This window comes from Lithobates pipiens, unplaced genomic scaffold (assembly GCF_037356315.1).
Source record: "Lithobates pipiens isolate NorthernLeopardFrog02 unplaced genomic scaffold, aLitPip1_a1.2 Scaffold_35, whole genome shotgun sequence".
NCBI classification, from domain to species: Eukaryota; Metazoa; Chordata; class Amphibia; order Anura; family Ranidae; genus Lithobates; species Lithobates pipiens.
The window spans coordinates 23165485-23193098 of record NW_027507811.1 but is presented as its reverse complement, the minus strand read 5'-3'; the positions used below and the strand labels follow the sequence as shown (position 1 = coordinate 23193098).

The 27614-nt window shown below is 42.1% G+C and overlaps 2 protein-coding genes across 2 annotated transcripts in view; both read left to right on the top strand.

The window, feature by feature from the left end:
* The window catches only part of LOC143955216 (uncharacterized), a 155717-nt gene that overhangs the window by 38536 nt on the left and 89567 nt on the right, over window positions 1-27614 (top strand). The window contains exons 13-18 of the mRNA XM_077465300.1: window positions 40-306; window positions 883-1021; window positions 1138-1235; window positions 1488-1611; window positions 3117-3314; window positions 3427-4821. Of these exons, the coding sequence (XP_077321426.1) occupies window positions 40-306; window positions 883-1021; window positions 1138-1235; window positions 1488-1611; window positions 3117-3314; window positions 3427-4821 (2221 nt within the window). The remainder of the gene's footprint in view (window positions 1-39; window positions 307-882; window positions 1022-1137; window positions 1236-1487; window positions 1612-3116; window positions 3315-3426; window positions 4822-27614) is intronic.
* Window positions 12116-19657, top strand: LOC143956288 (uncharacterized). The gene is made up of 7 exons (XM_077466496.1): window positions 12116-12180; window positions 14284-14393; window positions 14480-14603; window positions 14720-14817; window positions 14953-15100; window positions 15726-15890; window positions 15997-19657. The coding sequence occupies exons 3-7, from the start codon at window positions 14519-14521 to the stop codon at window positions 17058-17060; spliced, it is 1560 nt and encodes a 519-aa protein (XP_077322622.1). The 5' UTR covers window positions 12116-12180; window positions 14284-14393; window positions 14480-14518; the 3' UTR covers window positions 17061-19657.

Sequence of the window (27614 nt, the reverse complement as noted above, 5' to 3'; positions counted from 1 at the left end):
AATTGTCCAATCATTTTTTTATCTGGCCTCTTTCAACAGGATTACATGGTAGTGAAGAAGACCTCTGGTGAGTATACGATATCTAGTAACCTTCAGAAAGATACTCCGAGACATGGCAGTGTCCCTTCATCTGTGTGCCTGATTTCTGAAAGAAACAATGACAAGAAGATTCTAGAAGTCACCCAGAAGATCACTGAGCTGCTGACAGGAGAGGTGAGCGGTGCCGGGAATTCTGGGACATTATCCAGTAACAGACAAGGGATGTGTCTGGATGGTGACTGTATCATTGTGTGTGTCAGGTTCCTATAAGGTGTCAGGATGTCACTGTCTATTTCTCCATGGAGGAGTGGGAGTATTTAGAAGGACACAAGGATCTCTACAAGGACGTCATGATGGAGAACCAACAGCTTCTCAGTTGTATAAAAATGCCAAAAAATATTTTATTAACAAATGAGATAATGAACCATGCCATGGAGATCATGTGTCTGCTGACTGGAGAGGTGAGGAGGATTCTGGGTGGATCACATGACATCACATTTATCTCTAAATATAATGAAACACAAATTTGATAAGAGAGGTGAAAACATTCTGATATTATATTTATTGCTATATAATGCAGAACTGTATCATGGTTATGAAGACATCAGTTAACGATAATACAAAAATAAACCGAGAACACGTGTCCACAAGAGTGGAAGGAAAACAGAGTCCCACTACTGTGACTCTACTTCCCCTTCTGACTCTTGAGAGAAACACCAAGAAGAAGATACTAGAAGTCACCAAGAAGATGATTGAGCTGCTGACTGGAGAGGTGAGCGGTGGTGGGAATTCTGGGACATTATCCAGTAACAGACAAGGGATGTGTCTGGATGGTGACTGTATCATTGTGTGTGTCAGGTTCCTATAAGGTGTCAGGATGTCACTGTCTATTTCTCCATGGAGGAGTGGGAGTATTTAGAAGGACACAAGGATCTCTACAAGGACGTCATGATGGACAATCAGCCGCCCCTCACATCACCGGGTAAGAGGAGACTTTATTGTAAAGGAGAGAGCAGTACGGAGGATCCACCTAGATCCCCCATCATCTGATAAACACATAGAAACAATGTATTCAGTCAGTGTGTGTGTTTCCTACAGATGGATCCAGTAATGGGAACCCACCAGAGAGATGTCCCCATCCTCTGTGTTCCCGGGATTCCACACAGGAGGGTCACACCATCCCCCACCATCATCAGGTAGGTGGAAGGTCTAGAACAGTGATGGTGAACCTTGGCACTCCAGTTGTTTTGGAACTGCATTTCCTATCATGCTCAACTACACTGCAGAGTGCATGAGCATCATGGGAAATGTAGTGCCAAGGTTTGCCATCACTGGTCTAGAACTTACAAGCAATTTTGAACTGTATGCAATGACACTCTTCTTCATGTTGTCCATTGGTATTAGTTATTAGTGTTTACTTTTACAGAAGTTATTCATTTGGTATTTAGAGTGAAGACCTGATATATGTGAAAGTTGAGGTAAAGGAGGAAGATATATCCACAGAGCAGTCTACAGAGGATGGGATGGTTATCAAAAGTAAACAGGAGCAACCTTCTTTAGATTTAAACACAGGTAAATATTGAATATTAAATGCAAAATCTGTTACCATTTACATTTTTTTTTCTCTATCAACAGGTTAGCCAAAAGTTCACCAGTCTGAGTAGACCTTGACATTATCGGATAATATTAGAGTTACCGATCGTAGATCAACAGATCTAAGATTGAAGTTAGTCTCCATTCCTCAATATAATGTCATGTTCCCAACAAATGAGGAGGAGATCCTGTACACCATATGAAAGGTCCATCTCCATTCCTCAATATAACATCATGTTCCCAACAAATGAGGAGGAGATACTGTACACCATATGAAAGGTCCATCTCCATTCCTCAATATAACGTCATGTTCCCAACAAATGAGGGGGAGATACTGTACACCATATGAAAGGTCCATCTCCATTCCTCAATATAACGTCATGTTCCCAACAAATAAGGAGGAGATACTGTACACCATATGAAAGGCCCATCTCCATTCCTCAATATAACGTCATGTACCCAACAAATGAGGTGGAGATACTGTACACCATATGAAAGGTCCATCTCCATTCCTCAATATAACGTCATGTACCCAACAAATGAGGAGGAAATACTGTACACCATATGAAAGGTCCATCTCCATTCCTCAATATAACGTCATGTACCCAACAAATGAGGTGGAGATACTGTACACCATATGAAAGGTCCATCTCCATTCCTCAATATAATGTCATGTTCCCAACAAATGAGGAGGAGATACTGTACACCATATAAAAGGTCCATCTTCATTCCTCAATATAACGTCATGTTCCCAACAAATAAGGAGGAGATACTGTACACCATATGAAAGGTCCATCTCCATTCCTCAATATAACGTCATGTTCCCAACAAATGAGGGAGGAGATCCTGTACACCATATGAAAGGTCCATCTCCATTCCTCAATATAACGTCATGTACCCAACAAATGAGGTGGAGATACTGTACACCATATGAAAGGTCCATCTCCATTCCTCAATATAATGTCATGTTCCCAACAAATGAGGAGGAGATACTGTACACCATATGAAAGGTCCATCTCCATTCCTCAATATAACATCATGTTCCCAACAAATGAGGAGGAGATACTGTACATCATATGAAAGGTCCATCTCCATTCCTCAATATAACGTCATGTTCCCAACAAATGAGAAGGTGATACTGTACATCATATGAAAGGTCCATCTCCATTCCTCAATATAACGTCATGTTCCCAACAAATGAGGAGGAGATACTGTACACCATATGAAAGGTCCATCTCTATTCCTCAATATAGCGTCATGTTCCCAACAAATGAGGAGGAGATACTGTACACCATATGAAAGGTCCATCTCCATTCCCCAATATAACGTCATGTTCCCAACAAATGAGGTGGTGGTGGATCTATTTATTGGTGTTATTATACTTATTTTCATGAAACTGAGGACTGTAAGACCAACAAACATTACTCCTAAACTGCAAACGTGAAAAACATATTTACCATTTATCTTAAAAATGTTTTTTTTAGAGGCACGCTATGCCCAAAATTCCTTGGAGGGAGATCCTGTTATATTCTCAGATGTTGCGGATAATGGTGATGCAGCATGTTCTCAAAGAGCAAATCCAGTTATTCGACATATACATCACAGACCTGACCATATGGGGAAATTAATGGATCCTTCTAAACCTGAGGAGTCTTCTCTAAGCCATGAAGGAGTCTACACAGGCAAGAGTTCCTTGTTATGTTGTTATTTGGGGTGTGGGAAAATGTTTATAATGAAATAAAAAAAATCTTTTATTTCCTGGATCTAACACCTTTGTGATCTTTTAATTTTTAGATTGTGGGAAATCTTTCAATGAGAAAAGCAAACTGAACGAGAGAAGTAATAAGTCTGGGCGCCATGTATGTTCAGAATGCGGGAAATGTTTCACTGGGAAAGGAAACCTTCTGACACACCAGAGAAGTCACACAGGTGAACGTCCTTATTCATGTTCCGAGTGCGGGAAATGTTACACTTGGAAAGGAAGCCTTCTTACACATCAAAGAAGTCACAAGGACGAGCGACCGTTTTCATGTTCATGGTGCGGGAAATGTTTCACTCAGAAAGGAAGCCTTCATAGGCACCAGAGACTCCACACAGGGGAACATCCTTTTTCATGTTTAGAGTGTGGGAAATGTTTTGCTGATAAAAGAGCACTTTTTAAACACCAGATAATTCACACGGGCAAATACCCTTTCTCATGCTCAGAGTGCGGAAAATGTTTCACTCAGGAAGCGGACATGCTTACTCACCAGAGAACTCATACGGGAGAGCGCCCTTATTCATGTTCCGAGTGCGGGAAATGTTACACTGGGAAAGGAAGCCTTCTTACACATCAGAGAAGTCACAAGGATGAGCGACCGTTTTCATGTTCATGGTGTGGGAAATCTTTCACTCAGAAAGGAAGCCTTCTTAGACACCAGAGACTCCACACAGGGGAACATCCTTTTTCATGTTTAGAGTGTGGGAAATGTTTTGCTGATAAAAGAGCACTTTTTAAACACCAGATAATTCACACGGGCGAATATCCTTTCTCATGCTCGGAGTGCGGAAAATGTTTCACTCAGAAAGCGGACATGCTTACTCACCAGAGAACTCATACGGGAGAGCGCCCTTATTCATGTTCAGAGTGCGAAAAATGTTTCACTCAAAAATCAAACCTTCTTAAACACCAGAGAAATCACTCCGGAGAGCGTCCGTTTTCATGTTCAGAGTGCGGGAAATGTTTCTTTCAGAAAGGAAACCTTCTTAGACACCAGAGAAGTCACACAGGAGAACGTCCTTTTTTATGCTCAGAGTGCGGGAAAAGTTTCTTATTTAAAAGGCACCTCGTTTTACACTTAAGAATTCACACTGGTGAGCGTCCCTTTTCTTGCTCAGAGTGCGGGAAATCCTTCACTGAGAATGCAAAACTTTTTAAACACCAGAGAGTTCATACTGGCGTGAGTCCTTTTTCCTGTCCAGAGTGCGGAAAATGTTTCACTCAGAAAACAGACCTTTATAGACATCAGAGAATTCACACGGGTGAGCGTCCTTTTTCATGTTCAGAGTGTGGGAAATCTTTTACCCAGAAAAGCAGTCTTCTTAAACACCGGGGAATTCACACTCGTGAAGGGCCTTTTTCCTGCTCAGAGTGTGGGAAATGTTTTATACATAAAGAAAAACTGATTGGACACCAAAGAACACACGCCTGTTGATGCTTTTGACAAGTGAATGGTGGAAATGAATGGCCTAAATTCCATAGATGAAATGTTTAGTGGAATTAGAACATCCTGGTCGCCTTCACTTATCGGGGGAGGTTTGGTTGGCTTGGTCACCTACTGAAGGCAACGATGGCAAGATTTTCCCTTTTAGAGCTCCTGGCTCTATTACTGCTCACCTTAGGTTGTCCTTGTTCCTTTTTTCATAATAAAAGATAAAAACATCCAAGCTTGAGCGTGGAGACCCCTTGTGATGATCACGGAAGGTTAGAATATCCAGGACCTGAAGACCACATAATTCACTACCTTTGAGATATAAGACATTTTTAGGTGGTTTTACTCTCCAACTTCTACCAAACATTTAACATCACTTTTGGATGGAAGGTCCATCTAAGGTTTGACATAAGAACCAAATTTCGAGCAGGAACACTCACACTTTTGGATGGAATAACCATCTGAGGCTTGGTATTTAAGCCATAAGAACCACATTTTGAGCAGTAACACCCACACTTTTGGATGGAATGTTCATCTGAGGCTTGACGTTTTAGCCAGAAGAACCAAATTTTAAACCGTAATACTGATAATTTTGGACGGAATGACCATCTGAGGCTTGATATTTTAGCCATAAGAACCACATTTCGAGCAGTAAAAATCAAACTTTTGGATGTAATGTCCATATGAGGTTTGACATTTTAGACATAAGAACCAAATGTCGAGCAGTGACACTCACACTTTTGGATGGAATGACGATCTGAGGCTTGACATTTTGAGCAGTAACACCCACACTTTTGGATGGAATGTTCATCTGAAGCTTGACGTTTTAGCCAGAAGAACCACATTTTTAACCGTAATACTCATACTTTTGGACGTAATGACCATCTGAGGCCTGACATTTTAGCCAGAAGAATCAAATTTGGAGCAGTAACAATCACACGTTTGGATGTAATGTTCATATAAGGTTTTGACATTTTAGACTTAAGAACCAAAGTTCGAGCAGTAACACTCACACTTTTGGATGGGATGACGATCAGAGGCTTGACATTTTAGCCGTAAGAACCACATTTCGAGCAGTAAAAATCACACTTTTGGATGTAATGACCATATGAGGTTTGACATTTTAGACATAAGAACCAAATTTCGAGCAGTAAAAATCACACTTTTGGATGTAATATCCATATGATGTTTGACATTTTTGACCTAAGAACCAAATTTCGAGCAGTGATACTTTTGGATGGAATGACTATCTGAGGCTTGACATTTTAACCAGAAGAACCAAATTTGTAACAGTTATGCCGTGTACACACGGCCGGAATTTCCGATGGAAAAAGTCCCACGGGAACTTTTCATTGGATATTCCGATCGTGTGTATGCCCCATCTGACTTTTTCTGTCGGCATTTCCGACGGACTTAGATATAGTGTCTGTTCTAAATATTTCCGTCGGAAATGCCGACGGAGTTTTGCCAGATGCAAAGTCCGGCCATGTGTACGCGGCATAATACTCCTACTTTTGGATGGACTGACCATCTGGGGCTTGACATTTTAGCCACAAGAACCAAATTTTTAACCGTAATACTCACGCTTTTGGATGGAATGACGATCTGTGGCTTGACGTTTTAGCCAGAAGAACCAAATTTGTAACAGTAATACTCATACTTTTGGATAGACTGACCATCCGAGGCTTGATATTTTAGCCACAAGAACCAAATTTCGAGCAGTAAAAATCACACTTTTGGATCGAATGAGCATCTGAGAATGACAATTTAGCCATAAGAACCACATTTTGAGCAGTAACACTCACACTTTTAGATGGAGTGACCATTTGAGGCTTGACATTTTAGCCAGAAGAACCAAATTTGGAGCAGTAACAATCACACTTTTGGATGGAATGACCATCTGAAGCTTGACATTTTAGCCATAAGAACCAAATTTCGAGCAGTAACACTCACACTTTTGGATGGAATGACTATCTGAGGCTTGACATTTTAGCCAGAAGAACCAAATTTGTAACAGTAATACACATATTTTTGGATGGACTGACCATCTAAAGGCTTGATATTTTAGCCACAAGAACCGAATTTCGAGCAGTAAAAATCACACTTTTGGATCGAATGAGCATCCGAGAATGACAATTTAGCCATGAGAACCACATTTTGAGCAGTAACACTCACACTTTTAGATGGAGTGACCATTTGAGGCTTGACATTTTAGCCAGAAGAACCAAATTTGGAGCAGTAACAATCACACATTTGGATGGAATGACCATCTGAGGCTTTATATTTTAGCCATAAGAGCCACATTTTGAGCAGTAACACTCAAATCTCTTCAATGAATGGTTCTTTTCTCTAATAATGTAGCGGATGGTCCTTTCAATGTGTTTTCTCTTTTGTTGCCCTGGCCAGGGCAGATGTCATAGGTAGATGTCCTTGGCCTAGGCAGATGTCCAATGGGTATTTATTACATTCAATATATTTTTTTTTTAATGTAATTATACAATATTTTATTTAAATCAAGGCTTAATTTTATTGTGTATTAATCAGTTTTGGTTTTGCAAAACAAAAACAAAAAAAAATTCACTCTACAATAATTGTTTTGGACTCTTCTTTTAAAAATGTTCATAATTTGAGGATGGGTGGTTGGAATGTGTTCAGTTCATGGAGGCTCATCCATTGGTGTTTTATTAGAGAGATGGAAAGTCCAGAAGGTCCATTTACAGGCATCCAGATGGTCCAGTGCCAGAGATTCTAGAAGGTCCATTTACAGGTATCCAGAAGGTCTAGTTTCAGAGATTCTAGAAGGTCCAGTTCCAAAGAGTCCAAAAAGTCCAGTCCCACACGTGTGTCAGGTGACATTCTAAAGTAGTGGTCTCCAAACTGCAGTGTAGGGGCCATATGCAGCCCTTTGGCCCTTGGGGCATTATTCCCCCCCATTGTTAGCAACAGTTCCTGCCATTGACAACAATGGGGCACTGTTCCTCCCGCTACCAACAATAATGGGGCATTATTTCCCCCACTGACAGCAATGATGGGGTACTATTCCTCCCACTAACATCAATAATGGACACTATTTAGCCCCTGGCACCAATGGTGGGGCACTATTCCTCCCACTGCCACAGATGATGGGGCACTATTCCTCCCAATGACACCAATTATGGGGCACTATTCTTCCCACTGACACCAATGATGGGGTATTATTCCTCCCACTAACACCAATGATGGGGCACTATTTAGCCCACTGGCACCAATGGCGGGGCACTATTCTTCCCACTGCCACAGATGATGGAGCACTATACCTCCCAATGACACCAATGATGGGGCACTGTTTCTCCCACTGATGACAATGATGGGACAGTAAACTGGCCCTTTGTTTAGAAAGTTATGAGACCCCACTTCTAAGGATTTATGAAGCCATTAAAAATGCCACATAGGATATTCCTATGGCTGCCTTCTTGGTTATCCTACAGTGATGGGCTTCATAAATTTTGCAGGCATTATTGTCATCATTACTCAGAGGTCATCCCTATCAGTGGTTTACTGAGAATGTTGGTGTCATGTGTTCTGTTCCTTCCTTGTCACAGTGATTGTTCCTGTCCATGACCATCCCACCAAATAATGGTTAAAATGATTTATCCATTGCTCACTGCGAACAGAGTATTTTACCTTCACAGGTCAACAGGACAACGCTTAAACTGAGCCTCCGCTAAATATGCCGAAATGCCAGCAACCATACTCAATAATGGATAAAAAGCCCCGGAGCAGGATCAGATCGATGCTGGTTAAATGAAAGTGAGGCAGTGTGTGCTGCAAAGTCCCAAATCGAGGTTAGTCAATCTATTGAATCCATTGCCATAAAACACCCCATATATGGGGTTAAGGATTCACGTCTTAGAAACCTCCATACACGCCAACTGTCACTTCTACCAGATGATGGAAATAATAGTATTGGCAGAAGCAAGCCAAAGCTATTATGCATGCAGCAGGCAAAAGGACCTAGCTCATCAGCAGGAGGCAGGGAGGTAGGTTTAGTTGCTGACACACAGTATAAGCAACCAACAGTGTCTGAAAGGGCCAGTTACAGAATTCCAGAAGGTCCAGTTACAGGAGTCCAGAAGGTGCAGTTCCAGAAGGCCCAGTCCCAGAAGGTTCAGCTACGGGAGTCCAGAAGGTTTAGTTCCAGACAGTCCAAAAGGCCCCCGTTCCAGGAGGTCCAGTTCCTAACATTCCAGAAGGTCCAGTTACAGAAATCCAGATGCAGTGGTCCAGAAGGTCCAGTTCCAGGCCGTCCAGAAGGTCCAGTTCCAGGAGTCTAGAAGGTCCAGTTTCAGACAGTCCAGAATGTCCAGTTACAGGAATCCAAAAGTTCCGGTTTCAGAGAGTCCAAGAAGGCAAAGCCAAGCCAGATAGATTGTGCATGCAGCAGGCGAAATGACCTAGCTCATCAGCAGATGGCAGGGAGGTAGGTATAGTTTCTCACACTCACAGTATGAGCCATTGACACATAACATACTTCATGAAAAGCTTTGCTAGGGCCACACTATCCATCCATCCACAGACGAGGCTCCAGGCAGTCAGTCTCACCACTGCTTCATCTTGGTGTGTAAAATAGGAAAGGCGTGTAATGCCAAGTACACACGACCGGAATTCTCGTCGGAAAAAGCTCTGATGGTTTTCCTGTCGGAATTCTGACTGAATTTCGCTCAAACTGTCTTGCCTACACGCGGTCACACCAAATTCCGATGGTCAATAACACCACGACGTACAACACCTTCGACAGCACTATAAAAAGAGAAGTTTAATGCTTCCAAGCATGCATCGAATTGTTTCTGAGCATGCTTCTGAATTTTGTGTGTGAATTGCATACACACGATCGAAAAATCCGATAGAAAGGTTTTCCGTCTGAAAAATTAAGAACATTCTCTCAATCTAAAGACTGTCAGAAATGCCAACAGAAAAAGACCAGTGGGCATACACACGGTCGGTAAATCCAATGAAAAGCCCCCTTCGGAAATTCCGGCGTGTGCATCAGAGTATGCTATAAACACACTGGGATTCAAACTCACCTTCTGACGCTTATCCATGGGACCAACACAATGGTCCTATCTGAGCTATTGCGGTAAAGCCTGCATGGGCAGAATGAAGTTAGTCTGCCGCTGCTTTCGGGCGTGATGATGGCATAGACACTGTGAAATGCACTCAGCTCAACACACAGCATGTTTGTGGACTTAGTGGTGTCTGCCCAGCCCATTATCTTTTTCTAAACTACTCAACCACACTTATTCTTAGATCTTTATAACAAAAAGTCTAATCATTTTGTAGTCCACGATAAGATCTAGGACAGCTCTTTTCAATAACATAGGGTGCAGACGCCACAGTTCAGTTGTGAATTTCTGACATGCTTCCAACAGATATTAACAGGTTCCTACCCGCCGTATAGTCAAATGACAGCCAAGCAAGACCGCTCTAGTTCTGGGAGGACATCATATGACGTATCATATGAAAAAAATATGTATAATGTTTGGGGGTTCTAAGTCATTTTTTAGCAAAAAAAAAAACTGTTTTTAATTTGTAAACAACAAATATAAAAAATAAGCTTGGTCCGTAAGTGGTTAAGTGCCAAAGCTTGTTGCTATTTCACGAGCGGGCGCAATTTTGAAGCGTGACATGTTGGGTATCAATTTACTTGGCGAAACATGATCTTTTTCACAATATAGAAGAAAAAATTGGGCTAACTTTACTGACATCTTATTTTTTAACTCAAAAAAGTGTATTTTTTTTCACGAAAAAATTGCGCTTGTAAGACCGCTGCGCAAATACGGTGTGACAAAAAGTATTGCAACAACTGCCATTTTATTCTTTTGATTTTTAACTTGTAAACACTGAGTGTCAAAAAGAGGCTCGGTCCTTAAGTGGTTAAAGGGATGAGGTGGCAACCCTAGCTATAACCCCCCTCCCCGGATACACTACGTAGTTCCATACCTCCCAGCTGTCCCTGATTTGGAGCAATGTCCCTCTGTCCCTCATTCCTCCTCATTTGTCCCTCATTTTGGTCTGATCCATATAGTTGTATATAAAATGCACTTTTTATCTATCAAAAAGTGTTTCCCAGAGCTAAACCTTTTATTTGATTTCTAAATCGCTGCATTTGTAAATTCCAAAAGCCAATATAAAGGAATCCGCCATTGAGGACAACGAGGCGTGGATATCCTTGTGTGTATTTAATGAGTCAGTGTGTCGCCCGTTCCCCAGACGACATCAGTTGTAGACGAAACGTGCGCAGGGAGGTTGACGCGCTGACGTCACCGCGACCTGTATGTGAACGGGTGTATGCTGCCGGCCGGTGGAAGAGTTTTTAAGTTGCTTGTTTTTACTAAATACATGTAAGTGCAATTTTTATTTTTATTAAATATCATCCTACGGATTCACACTATGGTCAGTCTTTTCTTCATCTTTATGAATTTATGACGGAGGTGTGCTCGGTATGATCGCTGCCGTCCCTGGTCTATCATTGACGTTTGATTAAGGAAGGGTGATGCCAGTGATTTGAATCCGAAACGTCCCGTGCTGCATGAATAATATCAAGGTGGTCTGTGGAAGTGCCGTTATCGGGTTGATGTTTGGATACATACAGGCTTTAAGTAAGCTTGCCTCTGATAAGCGTGAAATTTATGTGGTGGTGGATCACGCATTGGTGGTGTCTGTACATTTATAATCTTCATTTACCTCTCACTCAATTGGACTTTATTGGATTTTAATTTTCACTATTGCATATAATATTGGATTGTCTCTTTATTGAACACATAAACAGGGGTTATATATATATATATATATCATGTATATATAAGTTAGCGCAGCTTTTTTCCGTTACTACAATATAAAGGAATAGTAGTGGTAAAAAAAGCAATTGTGGGTTTAACCAATCTTGTTTTTTTTGTGCAATTATCCTTTAAGGGAGCGTGGCAACGGGTGTGTCCTATGCCTGCATGCTTTTGCTGATAGGTGTCCCTCATTCCCATCTCAAAAATTTGGGAGGTAGGCGTAGTCCTGATGATACGTACAGTTTGACTAACACGTCAAAGTTGCGAAAATTGTGTTCAGGCGTTAAAATGATCAATAAAGGTTTAATAAGGGGAAGAATGTACCACAAGGCATCAGATTCTTGGACTACACAACTTAGCCTGCACTTTACACATTCTCCACAAGATGGCGATCTTTCTTATTGTCAGTGGAGAGCAAAAACAGCAAGCAATTGTAGGTCGCAGACAGGAAGTGATGTGGTTAAAACAGGAAGTTCCGGGTCAGAGGTGAGTCGGGAGGAAGTAGAGAAGAGACATTGCTGGATCTGGCAGCAGAGGAGGTAATAAGATATTATTTTATATTTAGAGCCAGTAACCCCCCCGTCATGTCCGTCCTCTTCCTCCATAGTCACTGTGATGTCTTTTTATCTCCCATTTATGCTCTTATATGATTATTTAACATGGAGATCTGAGCTCCAGTGGGAAGGCCATGTTAGCACAACAAAGACAACTCCTTTATTGAGGTTCTTCTCGTTTTCCAAATCCTGGCGTACATAATTCTTTGTACCTGTCTACAACACAACGCTTCCATAGTCCTATGCATGTCGCTGCAGACCCTCCGACCTTTACTACTAGAGAAAGATAGGTACACCTATGCTGCACTGCCCCCGCCACGTGCCATGAATCGGGGGCGCAGCTGAAAAGGACATGAATAAGGATGAGCTCCAGCGTGTTTGCACAGCCCACGTGCAGAGCCCGCCAGGAAGTTGGCACGGCGCTAATCACAGGCAGTGAGACATTTCCCGATCTCTGCCACCACGCATCGGGGCAATGTCTCACTGCCTGTGATTAGCGCCGTGCCGACTTCCTGGAGGGCGCTACACGTGGAGCATGCGAACGCGCCGGAGCTCATCCTTATTCATGGATTTGTGAATCCTGAGCTTAACCATAGCACCCAACTGTCCTTGATTTGGAGAAATGTCCTGTTGTCCCCTCATTCCTCCTCATTTATCCCTCATTTTGGTCTGATCTATATAGATGTATATAAAATGCATTTTTTCTCTTGAAAAAGTGTTTTCCAGATCTGGAGCCTTTCATCTGATTTCTAAATTGCAGCATTTGTAAATCCAAAAAGCCAATATAAAGGAATAGTAGCGGTAAAATAAAGCCCCTGTGGGTTTAACCAACCTTAGGTTTTGTTTTTTGTTTTTGAACAATTCTCCTTTAAGGGGGCGTGGCTAAGGGTGTGTCCTATGCCCTGCATAATTTTGCTGATAGGTGTCCCTCATTCCCATCTCAAAAAGTTGGGAGGTGTGGCTTACATAAAGTATACACGCCACATGGTGCAGTCCTGGGTACCCACAAAATACACCTTGACCGCTTCCGGACCACCCATTGTGTATTAGGGATGAGCACAGGCGTGTTCGAATGGAACACGTGCAGAGCCCGCCAGGAAGTCGGCGCAGCGCTGCGCTAATCACAGGCAGTGAGACATTGCCCCGATGTGTGGCTGCAGAGACCGGGCAATGTCTGACTGCCTGTGATTAGCGCCGACTTCCTGGCGGGCTCTGCTCGTGTTCCATGCGAACGCGCCTGAGCTCATCCCTATTGCATATATAGTGCGGCGGGGCGGCCCGGCAGTGCAAAATCACGTAACTGTACGTGATTTTGTGTAGGGTGATAAACACCCCTCTACTTACCTGTACTTAACTCCATGGGTGGTGAGCTATCAGTAGTTGGAAGATCGACTTCTGTACAACGGCCAAAGTTTGATCCATGTATGGCCGGCTTAAAGTAAAACTAAAGGTTCGATTTTTTTATTTTTATTTTTTATTTAAAAAAAATAACAAACATCTCATACTTACCTCCACTGTGCATCTTGTTTTGCACCCACTGTGCATCCCCCCCCCCCCCCGGCGGCTCTCCTAGCTCCTCCCTGTCTCAGAAAACCCCTTGGGAGAAGCACTCTTCCGCGGGGTTACCTTATGGGTGAGCTCCCATGTCATACACTTGGCGTCCATAGCAGCTGAATGCAGGACTCGGCCCCGACCCCCGTGCCTGCGTCATTGGATTTGATTGGAGCCAATGGCTGCGCTGCTATCAATCTATCCAATGAAAAGCAGAGAAGCCCGGGCAACTTTTGAATGCGGGACTTTCGAGGGCTCAGGTAAGTAAACCGGGGGGCTGATAATCATCAGATGTTTTTTACCCCTTAATGCATAGGATGAGAGCGCATCCCGCTCGCCGTCATTTTTCTATACAGTGGGCAGGAAGTGGTTAATGTTCTTTTGAGGCTGTGCAAGACCTTGGGCCAAAGAGTGTTTTATTATACTGGAGTTGGCTTAACGTTGACAATATCAGTTATCTAACCCCATCTGCTGTGTTGCTGTAAATCTAAATGGGTGCAATTTGCCTCCAGTGATCTTCTCTTTTCATACAAACAGGATATAGGAGGAGAACTTCGTATATTGGAGGGGCCTTCTTATTGCTGAAATATTGTGAATAAGCTCCGTTAAGGTCATGAAAGTCGAGATATAAGCTTCTCACAGGAGAGGTGAGCGGTACCGGGAATTCTGGGACATTGTCCAGTAACAGACAAGGGATGTGTCTGGATGGTGACTATATCATTGTGTGTGTCAGGTTCCTATAAGGTGTCAGGATGTCACTGTCTATTTCTCCATGGAGGAGTGGGAGTATTTAGAAGGACACAAGGATCTCTACAAGGACGTCATCATGGAGGATCAGTCGCCCCTCACATCACCGGGTAAGAGGAGACTTTATTGTAAAGGAGAGAGCAGTACGGAGGGTCTACCTAGATCCCCCATCATCTGATAAACACATAGAAACAATGTATTCAGTCAGTGTGTGTGTTTCCTACAGATGGATCCAGTAATGGGAACTCACCAGAGAGAAGTCCCCATCCTCTGGATTCTTGGGATTCATCACAGGAAGATCACGTAATCCCTCAGCAAGATCAGGTAGGTGGACTTGGTGTATAGCACTCAAGAGACTGTAAACTTTATGCAATTAAATTTTTTTTCCATGAAGTCTGTTCTCATTAGTGATTACATTTTACATATGTTATTTTCTATTGTTTTTTTGGGGGGGATTAGGGTGATGACCTTATTTGTATCAAAGTTGAAGTTAAAGAGGAGGAGGAAGAAGATGAAGAATTAGAAACAATGACTTTTGTGGTGGGTGATCAATCTATGGAGGAGGATGACACTAAACAGGAGGACTCTTCCCTAGAAATTGCAAAAGGTGAATAATAAACATTTCACTCAGACTGTTGACATTTGTTTTTGTTTTTTTACCTTTTATGAAAGTTGTGACCAAACATTCTGGAAAATGAGCAGACCTTCATATCATCACATAAGATATATATGATGCACTGATGATGGCCAAAGAGCCTGAAACAACTGTATACAGTTTTGAAAAAATGGTTCTATATTTAGGATGTATCTCTATAAAGATGCTGTACACCGTAGATTAGAGCCATCTCCATTCCTTAATATAACGTCATGTTCCCAACAAATGAGGTGGAGATACTGTACACCATATGAAAGGTCCATCTCCATTCCTCAATATAACGTCATGTTCCCAACAAATGAGGAGGAGATACTGTACACCATATGAAAGGTCCATCTCTATTCCTCAATATAACGTCATGTTCCCAACAAATGAGGAGGAGATACTGTACACCATATGAAAGGTCCATCTCCATTCCTCAATATAACAAGGGTCATCTTGGGTGTATTGTACACTTCATCTGCCTTATATTCACATTTTACCCAATTGCATCTTAGAGCTTCATAAAGCTGTGAATCAATAAATGTAACTCCTGACGGCAAAACATTATTTCTTTAAAAATGTATTCCCATCACAGATGGATCCTATTTCCGAGATGCTTTGGAGGGAGATCCCGATTCTTCCTCAGATCTGGAAGATAATGACACTGCACAGAGTTCCCCAGGAGCAAATTCCGGTGCTCGAAATACAGATGCATCCAGTTCCAAGGATTCTTCCTTAAGCCACGATGGTGTTCCCAAAGGTAAGAGTCCATTGTCATATTGGGGGGACATAGAAATATTTTAAGATAAAATCTGAACACCCTATAAATCTGATATCTCACACCTGTGTGGCCTTTTCATTTTTAGAGAGTGGAAAATCTTTATCTGAGAAAAAACCGCAGCGGAGAAATCACAACGGTGAGCGTCCTTATCCATGTTTAGAGTGCGGGAAATGTTTCATTCACAAAGGAGATCTTTATAGACACCAGAGACTTCACACGGGTGAGCGTCCTTTTTCGTGCTCGCAGTGCGGGAAAACTTTTGTCGAGAGAACCGGACTTGTTATACACCAGAGAAGTCACACGGGTGAGCGCCCATTTCCATGTTCTCAGTGCGGGAAATGCTTCACTCAAAAATCACATCTCCGGACCCACCAGAGAGTTCACACAGGTGAACGTCCTTTTTCATGCTCGGATTGCGGGAAATGTTTCACTGGTAAAGAAAAGCTTCTAAATCATCAGAGGCTTCACACTGGAGAGCATCCTTTTGCATGTTCAGAGTGCGAGAAACGTTTCACGATGAAAGGAAGCCTTCTTAGACATCAGAGAAAACACACCGGAGACCATTTTTTTTCATGTTCAGAGTGTGAGAAGAAATTCACAGAGAAAACCTCCCTTATTATACACCAGAGAATTCACACGGGTGACTATCCTTTCCCGTGTCCAGTGTGCGGGAAACGTTTCAATAAAAAAGTGTACCTTCGTACACACGAGAGAAGTCACACAGGGGAACGTCCTTATTCGTGTTCAGATTGTGGAAAGGGTTTCACGCAGAAAGGAAACCTTGTTAATCACCAAAGAATTCACACAGGAGAACGTCCTTTTTTATGTAAAGAGTGTGGGAAAACGTTCATATTCAAAAGGCACCTTCTGTTACATCAGATAACTCACACCGGTGCGCATCCTTTTTCCTGCAAAGAGTGCGGGAAGAGTTTTTCAGAGAAAGGAAAACTTATTATACACCAAAGAATGCACACAGGCGAACGTCCTTATTGCTGTCCAGAGTGTGGGAAAGGTTTCACTCAGAAAACGGTCCTTAATACACACCAGAGAATTCACACTCGTGAGCATCCTTATAAGTGTTCTAAGTGCGAGAAATGTTTCACGCAAAAAGGAAATCTGCTTAGACATCAGAGAAAATACACACACTGATGCTGTTGACGAATGATGGCCTTTATCAGATTGAATTGTCCAGTCCCTACAAATGGAACATTCAGTAGCCCTCACCGTGTCTGAGGGATGGAGGACCCAGAGACTCATCGCTGTGCCTTCATCTGTGTTCCTGACTCTAAACACACATAGTAAGATTAAAATTTAAGCCATTAATAATGTCATAGAGCCGCTGACTGGAGAGGTGAGCAGTGCTGGGAATTCTGGGACATTATCCAGTAATAGACAAGGGATGTGTTTGGATGGTGACTTGGATGAAGTTCTCTTCTAAAATGTTTATATTTCTTGTAAATTCAAGTGTTGATGTGTTCCCATTCCTCTGTTGAATAACGTATTATATAAAGTAAACAAAAATCTGTTTGGGTGACGTGACCATCTGAGGTTGTGAATCTTGGCCATGGAGATGCCTCGTTATGTCCGTGTCTGGTGTGTAGACCCTCCATTCCAAAGATCTCACCCTCTTCAAAATATAGGAAATTAGGTGCATCAGTACCTACCAAACAACGAGATTTGTTTTTTTCTTTGATAGACTGGCCATTTGAGGTAAAAAATAAATCACCTTTAGTATCTTGGAAATATATTGTGATGACCATGGTAGGTGTGAAGACCCAAGACTTCCAAGGCCAGATCCTGAACCACTTTTTGAGAGATAAAAGATTGTTGTGTAGTCTAACTCTTCAGCATCTACCAAACCATGACTAGCGTGTTTGGATTGATTGGCCATCTGAGATAGTAAATTTTGACCTTGAAGATGTCTCATAATGTCTTTGACAGATGTGTAAACCCAGGACCTCCATTCCAAAGATCACACCGTCTTCAAGATATAGGAAATTAGGTGCATCAGTACCAGTATTAACTAAACAATGAGAATATGTTTTCGATGGACTGGCCATCTGATATCCTAAATTATGATCTTGGGCTTGTGGAAATGTATGGTAATGACCATGATACGTGTGAAGACCCAAGACTTCAAGGCCAGATCCTTCACCACTTTTTGAGAGATAAGAAATTGTTGAGTAGTTTAACACTTCAGCATCTACCAAATCATTGATATCATGTTTGGATTGATTGGCCATCCTGAGGTTATAAATGTTGGCATTGGAGATTCCTTGTGAAGTCTTTGACAGGTGTGTAGATGCAGGACCTCATTTCCAAAGTTCTCACCCTCTTCAAGATATGGAAAATTATTAGGTTCATCAGCCTCACCACCTACTAAACAGTGAGATAGACTGGCCATCTAAAGGAATGCATTTTGACCTTAAGTATGTGGAAACTCCCAATGATGACCATGGTATATGTGAAGAACCCGAACTTCAAGGCCAGATCCTTCACCACTTTTTGAGAGTTTGGATTGATTGGCCATCCTGAGGTTGTAAATGTTGGCCTTGGAGATTCCTTGTGAAGTCTTTGACAGGTGTGTAGATGCAGGACCTCATTTCCAAAGTTCTCACCATCTTCAAGATATGGAAAATTATTAGGTTCATCAGGCTCACCACCTACTAAACAGTGAGATGGACTGGCCATCTAAAGGAATGCATTTTGAGCTCAAGTATGTGGAAACTCCCAATGATGACCATGGTATATGTGAAGAACCCGAACTTCAAGGCCAGATCCTTCACCACTTTTTGAGAGATAAGAAATTGTTGCATAGTTTAACTCTTCAGCATCTACCAAACCATGAATATCATTTTTTGGGTTGATTGACCAACCAAGGTTGTAAATGTTGGCCTTGTAAAGTTTTTGACAGTTGTGTAGACTCGGGACCTCAATTCCAAAGATCTTACAAAGATAGAAGAAATTATTAGGTGCATCACCACCTACTAAACCGTGAGATGGACTGGCCATCTGATGTAGTAAATTTTGACTTCAAGAACGTGGAAACAGAAAATAGATGACCATGGTATGTGTGAAGATCCAGGACCTCAAGGCCAGACACATCACTACCTTTTTGTGATTTATAGGATTTTCGGGAGGTTTAACTCTTATCTACCAAATGCTGAATATCAATTTTTGTTGGACTGAGCATTTAACACTGGAAACTTTGGCCTTTTTGAATCTCCTTTTTTCTGAAAAAAACACCTGTATTTTGAGACGTTAGAATTGCTGCTACTCCAGTGATTTGGGACCTATTTTCTAGTGATCTAGCAAGCAATCTTACCATTGTACTTCAATTCAAGTTGCCAGATGACATCTAACACATGGAGAACAAGTTGTTCCGTAAACTGTTTCTGATCTAGTTTTTCAGTAATACAGGACATGCTAATGTTTTTTTTTTTTTAACTGCAAAATGTGTGTATGTATCTAGTCTACTAGATGTACAAAGAATACCTGTAAAAAATGCATTAACCTATCGCACCCAATCCAAATATTTTCACAGATTTTTTTTAATTTGTTGGTTGTTGCTGTCACTATTGTATGTTCTGCTTTATTTAGCCAATTATCCAATTAATACTTTTAAAATATATATTTTATATAATTCGATTTTTACATTTATGCAATATTTGATTTAGGTTTAGTCTTCATTTTATTGTGTGGTCGTTATTCTTGTTTTCCCAAGTAAACATAAAAGTTCTACAATATATCTGTTTTGACTTTCTTTTTTGAAATCATCATAATTCTTCGATGATCGATTACTGGAATGTGCTCAGTTCATAGTCGTTCATTTGGTGTTTTATTGTTGAGATGGAGAATTCAGAAGGTCCAATTCCACACATGTGTCAGCTGATATTCTAAGGATATATGGACAAGATGTAGAATTACCTGGTGTCTGAGACTCAAGGGCACCACATCCCTTTAACAAAATTTGAGAAGTATGTATAGAGCATGGATCGGGATTTTAAAAGTTCCGACACACTTGTTAAAAAGAGATCAAAAATGTTATTCTAAATATATGTTTAAAAATAACAATTTCATGTAAAACCATCACAGTATTCATGCGGCTATACATATGCATTAACTTCAACTCGACATATTTCGCCAATCACTGGCTTCCTCAGGAGACTTTAGAAATACTGCATGCTAAATCACTAAAGATAGAAAACAACACATAAGTCAAAGAGGTATATACACCAAATCTGGACATATATTAATACATTATTGTTATATTAAATTATACAGGTCAAATGTACAGAAATGCCTATGGATCATCTGGGAGGCTCTCTTGCCTGGGAGGGCTCATTAAATATTCTAATAGGCCACAAAGGGGGCTTAGATCTTACACCAGCAGGATAATCCCCGGGATTACCGGTAGACTATAGGATCCCATTTTGGATAATTTTATAGCAAATGCGTTGGCACTTTTTTTTAAAGTCTCGTTCCTTTTTCTATACATACTAAGGATGCAAGGAGCCACTACAAATGCCACATAGAATATTTCATCATCGCCATATTGGTTCTACTCCTCATGGTTACGATGATAGGATCTATAATTTTAACAGTTTTTACTTTCATCAGTGATACAGAGGTCACCCCCATCAATGTTTTACAGAGTATGTCAGTCAGTGTCCGATTTAGACCTTGGGGGACCCCAGGCACTTCAGATCCGGTGTTCTGTCAAATTCTCCAACCCATCAGAAACTCCAACCACTTAACTTCCGGTTTCTTGAAACCAGCAGTAATTGGAGTTTTGTGACGAATTGGTGGTTGGACACAACACCGGCAACCGAATAGAGTCCGGTGCAGGATATTATGAGCGGAGATTCTTGCTCCGCTCCGATACTAGCCAACAAAATGTCTGCCTCCGAGGCGGCGACAACTCTGTCCTCGTTAGCCGCTGTGCTGTCAAAACAGCTCAGTCTTCCTGTACCGGACTCTATTCAGTTGTCGCTGTTGTGTCCAACCACCAATTCGTCAAAATCTCCAATTACTAAGGTTTTAAATAAACCGGCAGTGACATGGTTGGAGTTTCTTATGGGTTGGAGAAATTGATGGAACACTGGGGCCCCTCAACATAGAAATTACATTTATATGACGAGTAAAAAAGTGAACTAAAATAAATGACAAACCGCATTTGTTCTTAAAAAATAAAATAAAATGTGTGTTATATATAAATATCACACACAGTGGATCCGGACAGTATTCACAGCGCTTTTCTTTTTCCACATTTTATGTTACAGCCTTATTTCAAAATTACATTTTATTATTTTCCTCAAAATTCTACAAATAATACCCTATAATGACAATGTGAAAAAAGTTTGTTTAAAATCTTTGCAAATTTAATAAATATAAAAAAATGAAAAAAATCCCATGTACATAAGTATTCACAGCCTTTGCTCAATACTTTGTTGAAGCACGTTTGGCACTAATTACAGCCTCGAGTCTTTTTGAGCATGATGCCACAAGCTTGGCACACCTATTTTTGGGCAGTTTCTCCCATTTTTCTTTGCAGGACCTCCTCGAGCTTCATCAGGTTGGATGGGGAGCGTCAGTGCACAGGCATTTTCAGATCTCTCCAGAGATGTTCAATCGGGTTCAAGTCTGGGCTCTGGCTGGGTCACTCAAGGACATTCACAGAGTTGTCCCGTAGCCGATTCTTGTTATCTTGGCTTAGAGTCAATGTCCTGTTGGAAGATGAACCTTCACCCCAGTCTGAGGTCCAGAGGACTCTGGAGCAGGTTTTCATCAAAGATTTCTCTGTCTCTGCTGCATTCATCTTTCCCTCAATCCTGACTAGTTTCCAAGTTCCTGCCTCTGAAAAACATCCCCACAGCATGAGTCTGCTGCCACCATGATTCACTGTAGTGATGGTATTGGCCAGGTGATGAGCACTACCTGCTTTCCTCCAGACATGAAACTTTTTATTCAGGCCAAAGCAAAGAGTTCAATCTTTGCTTCACCAGACCAGAGAATTTTGTTTTCTCATGGTCTAAGAGTCCTTCAGTTGTCTTCTGGCAAACTCCAGGCAAGCTGTCATGTGCCTTTTACTGAGGAGTGGCTTCCGTCTGGATACTCTACCATACTAACCTGATTGGTGGAGTGCTGCAGAGATTTTTCTGGAAGGTTCTGCTCTCTCCACAGAGAAACACCGGAGCTCTGTCAGAGTGACCATCAGGTTATTGGTCACCTCCCTTACTAAGGCCCTTCTCCCCCAAGTGCTCAGTTTGGCTGTGTGGCCTGCTTTAGGAAGAGTCCTGGTTGTTCCAGACTTCTTCCATTCATGATGATGCCACTGTGCTTACGGGTACCTGTTGCAGAATTTTTTTGTTTACCCTTCTCCAGATCTGTGCCTCAATACAATCCTGTCTTGGAGGTTTACAGACAATTCTACAGACGTCATGGCTTGGTATGTGCTCTGACATGCACTGTCAACAGTGGGACCTTTATATAGACAGGTGCGTGCCTTACCAAATCATGTCCAATCAACTGAATTTACCACAGTTGGACTCCAGTCAAGTTGTAGAAACATCTCAAGGATGATCAGTGGAAACAGGATGAACCTGAGCTCAATTCTGAGTGTCATGGCAAAGGCCGTGACTACTTCTGTACATGGGATTATTTTCGTTTTTTAATTTTTAATAAATTTGCAGAGATTTCAAACAAACTTTTTTCACTATGTCATTATATATATATATATATATATATATATATATATACACAAAGTTTGGTTCTGAAGAAGACACTTGTCAGATTTTTTTTTTTTTTCTCAAATTTATATTGATTTTAAGAATACACATTACACAGGTAATTTGGCCTGGCAAGTCATACATCAGTTATGTATCACACTACCATATTTACAAAGTCTTTTTTCCTGCACTTGGCATCTGCAAAATCTTTAACAAACTCGTCAAATTGTATCATCTAGAGGACATGACTCTCGACAGCCAGTAGTCACAGAGCTCTTAAGCCATGTACGCGCGATCGGACTTTCCAGCAGACTTAGTCCGGCGGCCCGGAATCCGTCGGACAATTCGATCGTGTGTGGGCTCCAGCTGACTTATTTTTTTCCCAAAAGTCCGATGGACCTAGAAATAAAACATGTTTCAAATCTGACGGACTCAAGTCCCACGGATTAAAAATAGGGAAAACCGTTCATCTGTGTGCTAGTCTGAAGGACCAAATATGACGCAAGGGCAGCCATTGGCAACTGGCTATTGAACTTCCTTGTTTAGTCCCGTTTACGTCATCACGTTCAAAACGAAAAGACTTAGTCCGGTTGTGTGTGGCCAAGTCCGCTTCGTTCAGAAAGTCCATCGACCTCCGCCGAAAGTCCATCGGGAAGACCGTCGGACCTAGTCCGTCAAAGTCCGGTCGTGTGTACGCAGCATTAACCCTTCATGGGAGCCAAGTCCATTTAAAGGTTGAAGACCCACTTTGTATTAACACATAAATTATGAAATGAAAACACCAGATGAGGTTGTTTAGAAGAAAACCTGTTGCCAAAATATTAATCCAGAATTTCCCCCCCGATATAGTCCACTTACCTGGTGTCCCTCATAGCACCTTGACTGCCAGTGACACCAATAAAATGGGGAACAATATGACCTCCTCCACTATGATGATGCTCAAGCATTGCAGCCAATCATTAGCCCCAAGCACTTTCACATGACCAGGGTATGATGTCACCACCCCCCACGTGTTACCCAAACAGCTGATTTTAGCATTGGCTGTAAACGAGTAATGAGCTGTGAGGAAATTATAGCTAGGTTAGGAGATGGACGGGCCCTTTGCAGAGATATCCTTTTTTCCCTGCATGGACAAGGTGATGAGGCATCAAAGAATGGAGAAAGTAGATATTACCAATCAATCCTATCATACAGCAATCACGTGCATACAACCAGGGCAGGAAAACCCTTTAAAAAAAAAAAAACTTTCAAATCAGTCAAATATAGCAAACATGAAAATACATAGTGGTGTTCTAAGCGTAGAAAGATCAGAGAGGTCATTTCAGGAAACAAGGAGCTTATTTTATGATTCTTGCACAAGAAAAGCAAAATTACCAAGTTGTGTAAGTCTTGTATCTTGACTATTTGTCCCTTTTTGTCTTCAACCCTCTGTTCAGTCAGTAGATACGTTTTTCTGATTGCCCAGGGTCTTCAATGGTCATTAAAGCATTCACAACAAAGTGGTGACTTCAGAGATCATAGCATGGCTGGATGAAAGATGTCAGTTCACAGGAGGCCAGCAACTGGAGTTGGTGCATCGAATAGTTACACTGGGCCAGAGATAGTTGTTACCTTTTAAGGTTGGGGTTCAGAAATGGATAATGCTCCAGGCAAAGAAAGATGAGTTGTAATTGAACCACTGGGGTTACAATTCAGTTGTATGTCTAGAGCAGGGGTCTCAAACTGGTGGCCCTCCAGCTGTTGCGAAACTACAAGTCCTATCATGCCTCTGCCTGTGGGAGTCATGCTTGTAACTGTCAGCCTTGCAATGCCTCACTTGTAGTTTCGCAACAGCTGGAGGGCCACCAGTTTGAGACGCCTGGTCTAGAGTATCTTCAATGGTCATCAACAAATTCATAATGGTAACCTTTGTCCTATTCTACTCTTTCCTTAACATATAAATGAAGATTGATACATGTGCCCTCCAGTGCACACCCTGGGTGGGAGCTTCAGAGAACATAATGTGGCTGGAGGGAAGATGCCAGGTCAAAGGAACCCAACAACTGGAGTTACCACTCAAGTAGTCACACAGGGTTGGAGAGAGACATGTACGATTCGTTTGGTTAGGAATCAAAATTCTGACAAATTTTCCATTATTCAGATGTGTCTGAATCACAATAGTAACCAATGTAAACAAATCCTCTGAAATAACGAAACAAAATTTGTACTAGATAACGAAAATTGAATTCCGTTACTTTGGACGCATTTCTATTCGAATTTGTAAACGAATATGAAATGTCAATATATTTCAACTTTTAGATATAAAAAAATCGTCAGCTGCATTCGAATAGAAACATTTTTGAATTTGAATGCCGTTTCGAATCGAAAAATAAATTCCGAAAATGAATGTAAGAAATGTAACTAAACAAAATGAGTTAATTAAGGAAACAAAACAAATCTTTTTGTTCTGCACATATCTAGTTGGAGATCAGTGCTACCTTGAAGGCTTATGCCGCGTACAACCGACCGGACTTTTTGACGGACTCAGTCCTGCGGATTGGAATCCGTCGGACAATTCGATCGTGTGTGGGCTCCAGCGGACTTTTTCTTCTCAAAAGTCAAGCGGACCTAGAAATAAAACTTGATTCAAATTTTTCCAACTGACTTGAGTTCGGTCGAAAAATACGGTCGTCTGTGTGCTAGTCCTACAGACTAAAACGATGCTAGGGCAGCTATTGGCTACTGGCTATGAACGCCCTTATTCAAATACGTCGGACTTTTGGAGTGATCATGTGTTGGTCGTTCTTTTGAAAGTCTGGCAGAACTCAGCTGCAAAGTCCGTCGTATTGTCTACCGAACCCAATCCGTCAAAGTCCAGTCATTAGATTCAGAGATGGATAATGCCCCTTCAAACTATCCATGACCTCAAGCTAGCAGGAGAAAAGGTCAAAACTCCAGGAACTTAATATGTACAGTCTGGAGGAAAGAAGGGAAAAGCAAGATATTATTGAAACCTTTAAATCAGCCTTTCTCCACCTTTTCAACACAGAGGAACCTTTTAAATAATTTTCCTGGCTCGGGGAACCCCTGCTAAAATGATTATATCTACAACTCATGATACATTAGTGTGATGGTCAGTGGGAAGAATGCTCCTTAAGCTTGTGGTCATTGGGAAGAATTACCCCCTTACTGATCACTAAAAAGAGCAATGGTTTCAGTGGGAACTTATCTGAGAGGCAGAAATTCCTCATTGATCAAGTAATCCCCTAGCAACCTCTGGAGGAAATCTAGGGTTTCATGGAACCCTGGTTGAGGGAGCCTGCTTTAAATACATCAAGGGGTGAATACGGATCAGGAGGGCAGTATTTTTAATATGAAGCCAAGCTCAAGAACATGAGGACCTCCAACTAGCAGGAGGAAAGTTCAAATCTAGGGGTGCACCGAATGGGTTTTTTGGTGCCGAAACCGATACCGAAAATGAAAAATACACTAGGCTGAAAACCAATACCAAAACAGCACTGATACCAAAACATATTTTAAAAAAAATATTTTTATACAGGAGATGGTCAGAGACTGGAGACATGGTACAGGAGATGGTTAGAGACAGAGGATGTGGTACAGGAGATGATCAGAGACTGGGGACATGGTACAGGAGATGGTCAGACTGGGGACGTGGTACAGGAGATGGTCAGAGACAGAGGACGCGGTACAGGAGATGGTCAATAGTACAGGAGATGATCAAAGACTGGGGACATGGTACAGGAGATGGTCAGACTGGGGACATGGTACAGGAGATGGTCAGACTGGGGACATGGTACAGAAGATGGTCAGACTGGGGATGTGGTACAGGAGATGGTCAGAGACAGAGGACGTGGTACAGGAGATGGTCAGAAACTGCACACATGATACAAGAGATCAATGCAGCCTCACCAGTGCCCATCAGATATAGCCAGCCAGTGTCCCCCATTGCAGCCAGAGTGTCCCCCATTGCAGCCAGTGTCCCCCATTGCAGCCAGTGTGTCCCCTCTATTGCAGCCAGTGTGTCCCATGGCTTATGCCATGTACACATGACCGGACTTTTCAACGGACTTGGTCCGGCGGACTGGAATCTGTCAAACAATTCGATCGTGTGTGGGCTCCAGCGGACTTTTTCTTCCCAAAAGTCCGGCAGACCTAGAAATAAAACTTGATTCAAATCTTTCCGACGAACTTGAGTTCGGTCGAAAAATCCAGTCGTCTGTGTGCTAGTCCGACGGACTAAAACCGACGCTAGGGCAGCTATTGGATACTGGCTATGAACGTCCTTATTCTACGTCATCACATTCGAATCCGTCTGACTGTCGGAGTGATCGTGTGTGGCCAAGTCCGTTCTTTTGAAAGTCTGGCGGACCTCAGCTGCAAAGTCCGTCGGAATTTCCGCCCGGACCAAGTCCATCGAAAAGTCCGTTGTGTGTACGCGGCATTAGATTCAGAGATGGATAATGCCACTTCAAACTATCCATGACCTCAAGCTAGCAGGAGAAAAGTTCAAAACTCCAGGAACTTAAAGCGGTTCTTCACCCTAAAGGGGAAGTTCTGCTAGTATTATCCCTCCCCCCCTCCGGTGCCACAATCTGCACCTTTCGGGGGGGAGGGGGGTGCAGTTACCTGGATAATCCAGGTAACTGCACCCACTTCCGGCCAGACCGCCGCAGACCCCCGCATCGCTCCGCCCCCCCCCGTTGTGTTCTGGGAAACACACAGTTCCCAGAGACACAGAGGGGGAACATAAGAGAAGCGCAGCAAAACTTGCGCATGCGCAGTAGGGAACCGGGCAGTGAAGCCCTCATGCTTCACTTCCCGATTCCCTGACAGAGGATGGCGGCGGTGGCTGCAGCGAGACGAGCGATCGCTCGTCATCTGCCGCCGACATCGCTGGAACCTGGGACAGGTAAGTGTGATATTATTAAAAGTCAGCAGCTGCAATATTAGTAGCTGCTGGCTTTTAATATTTTTT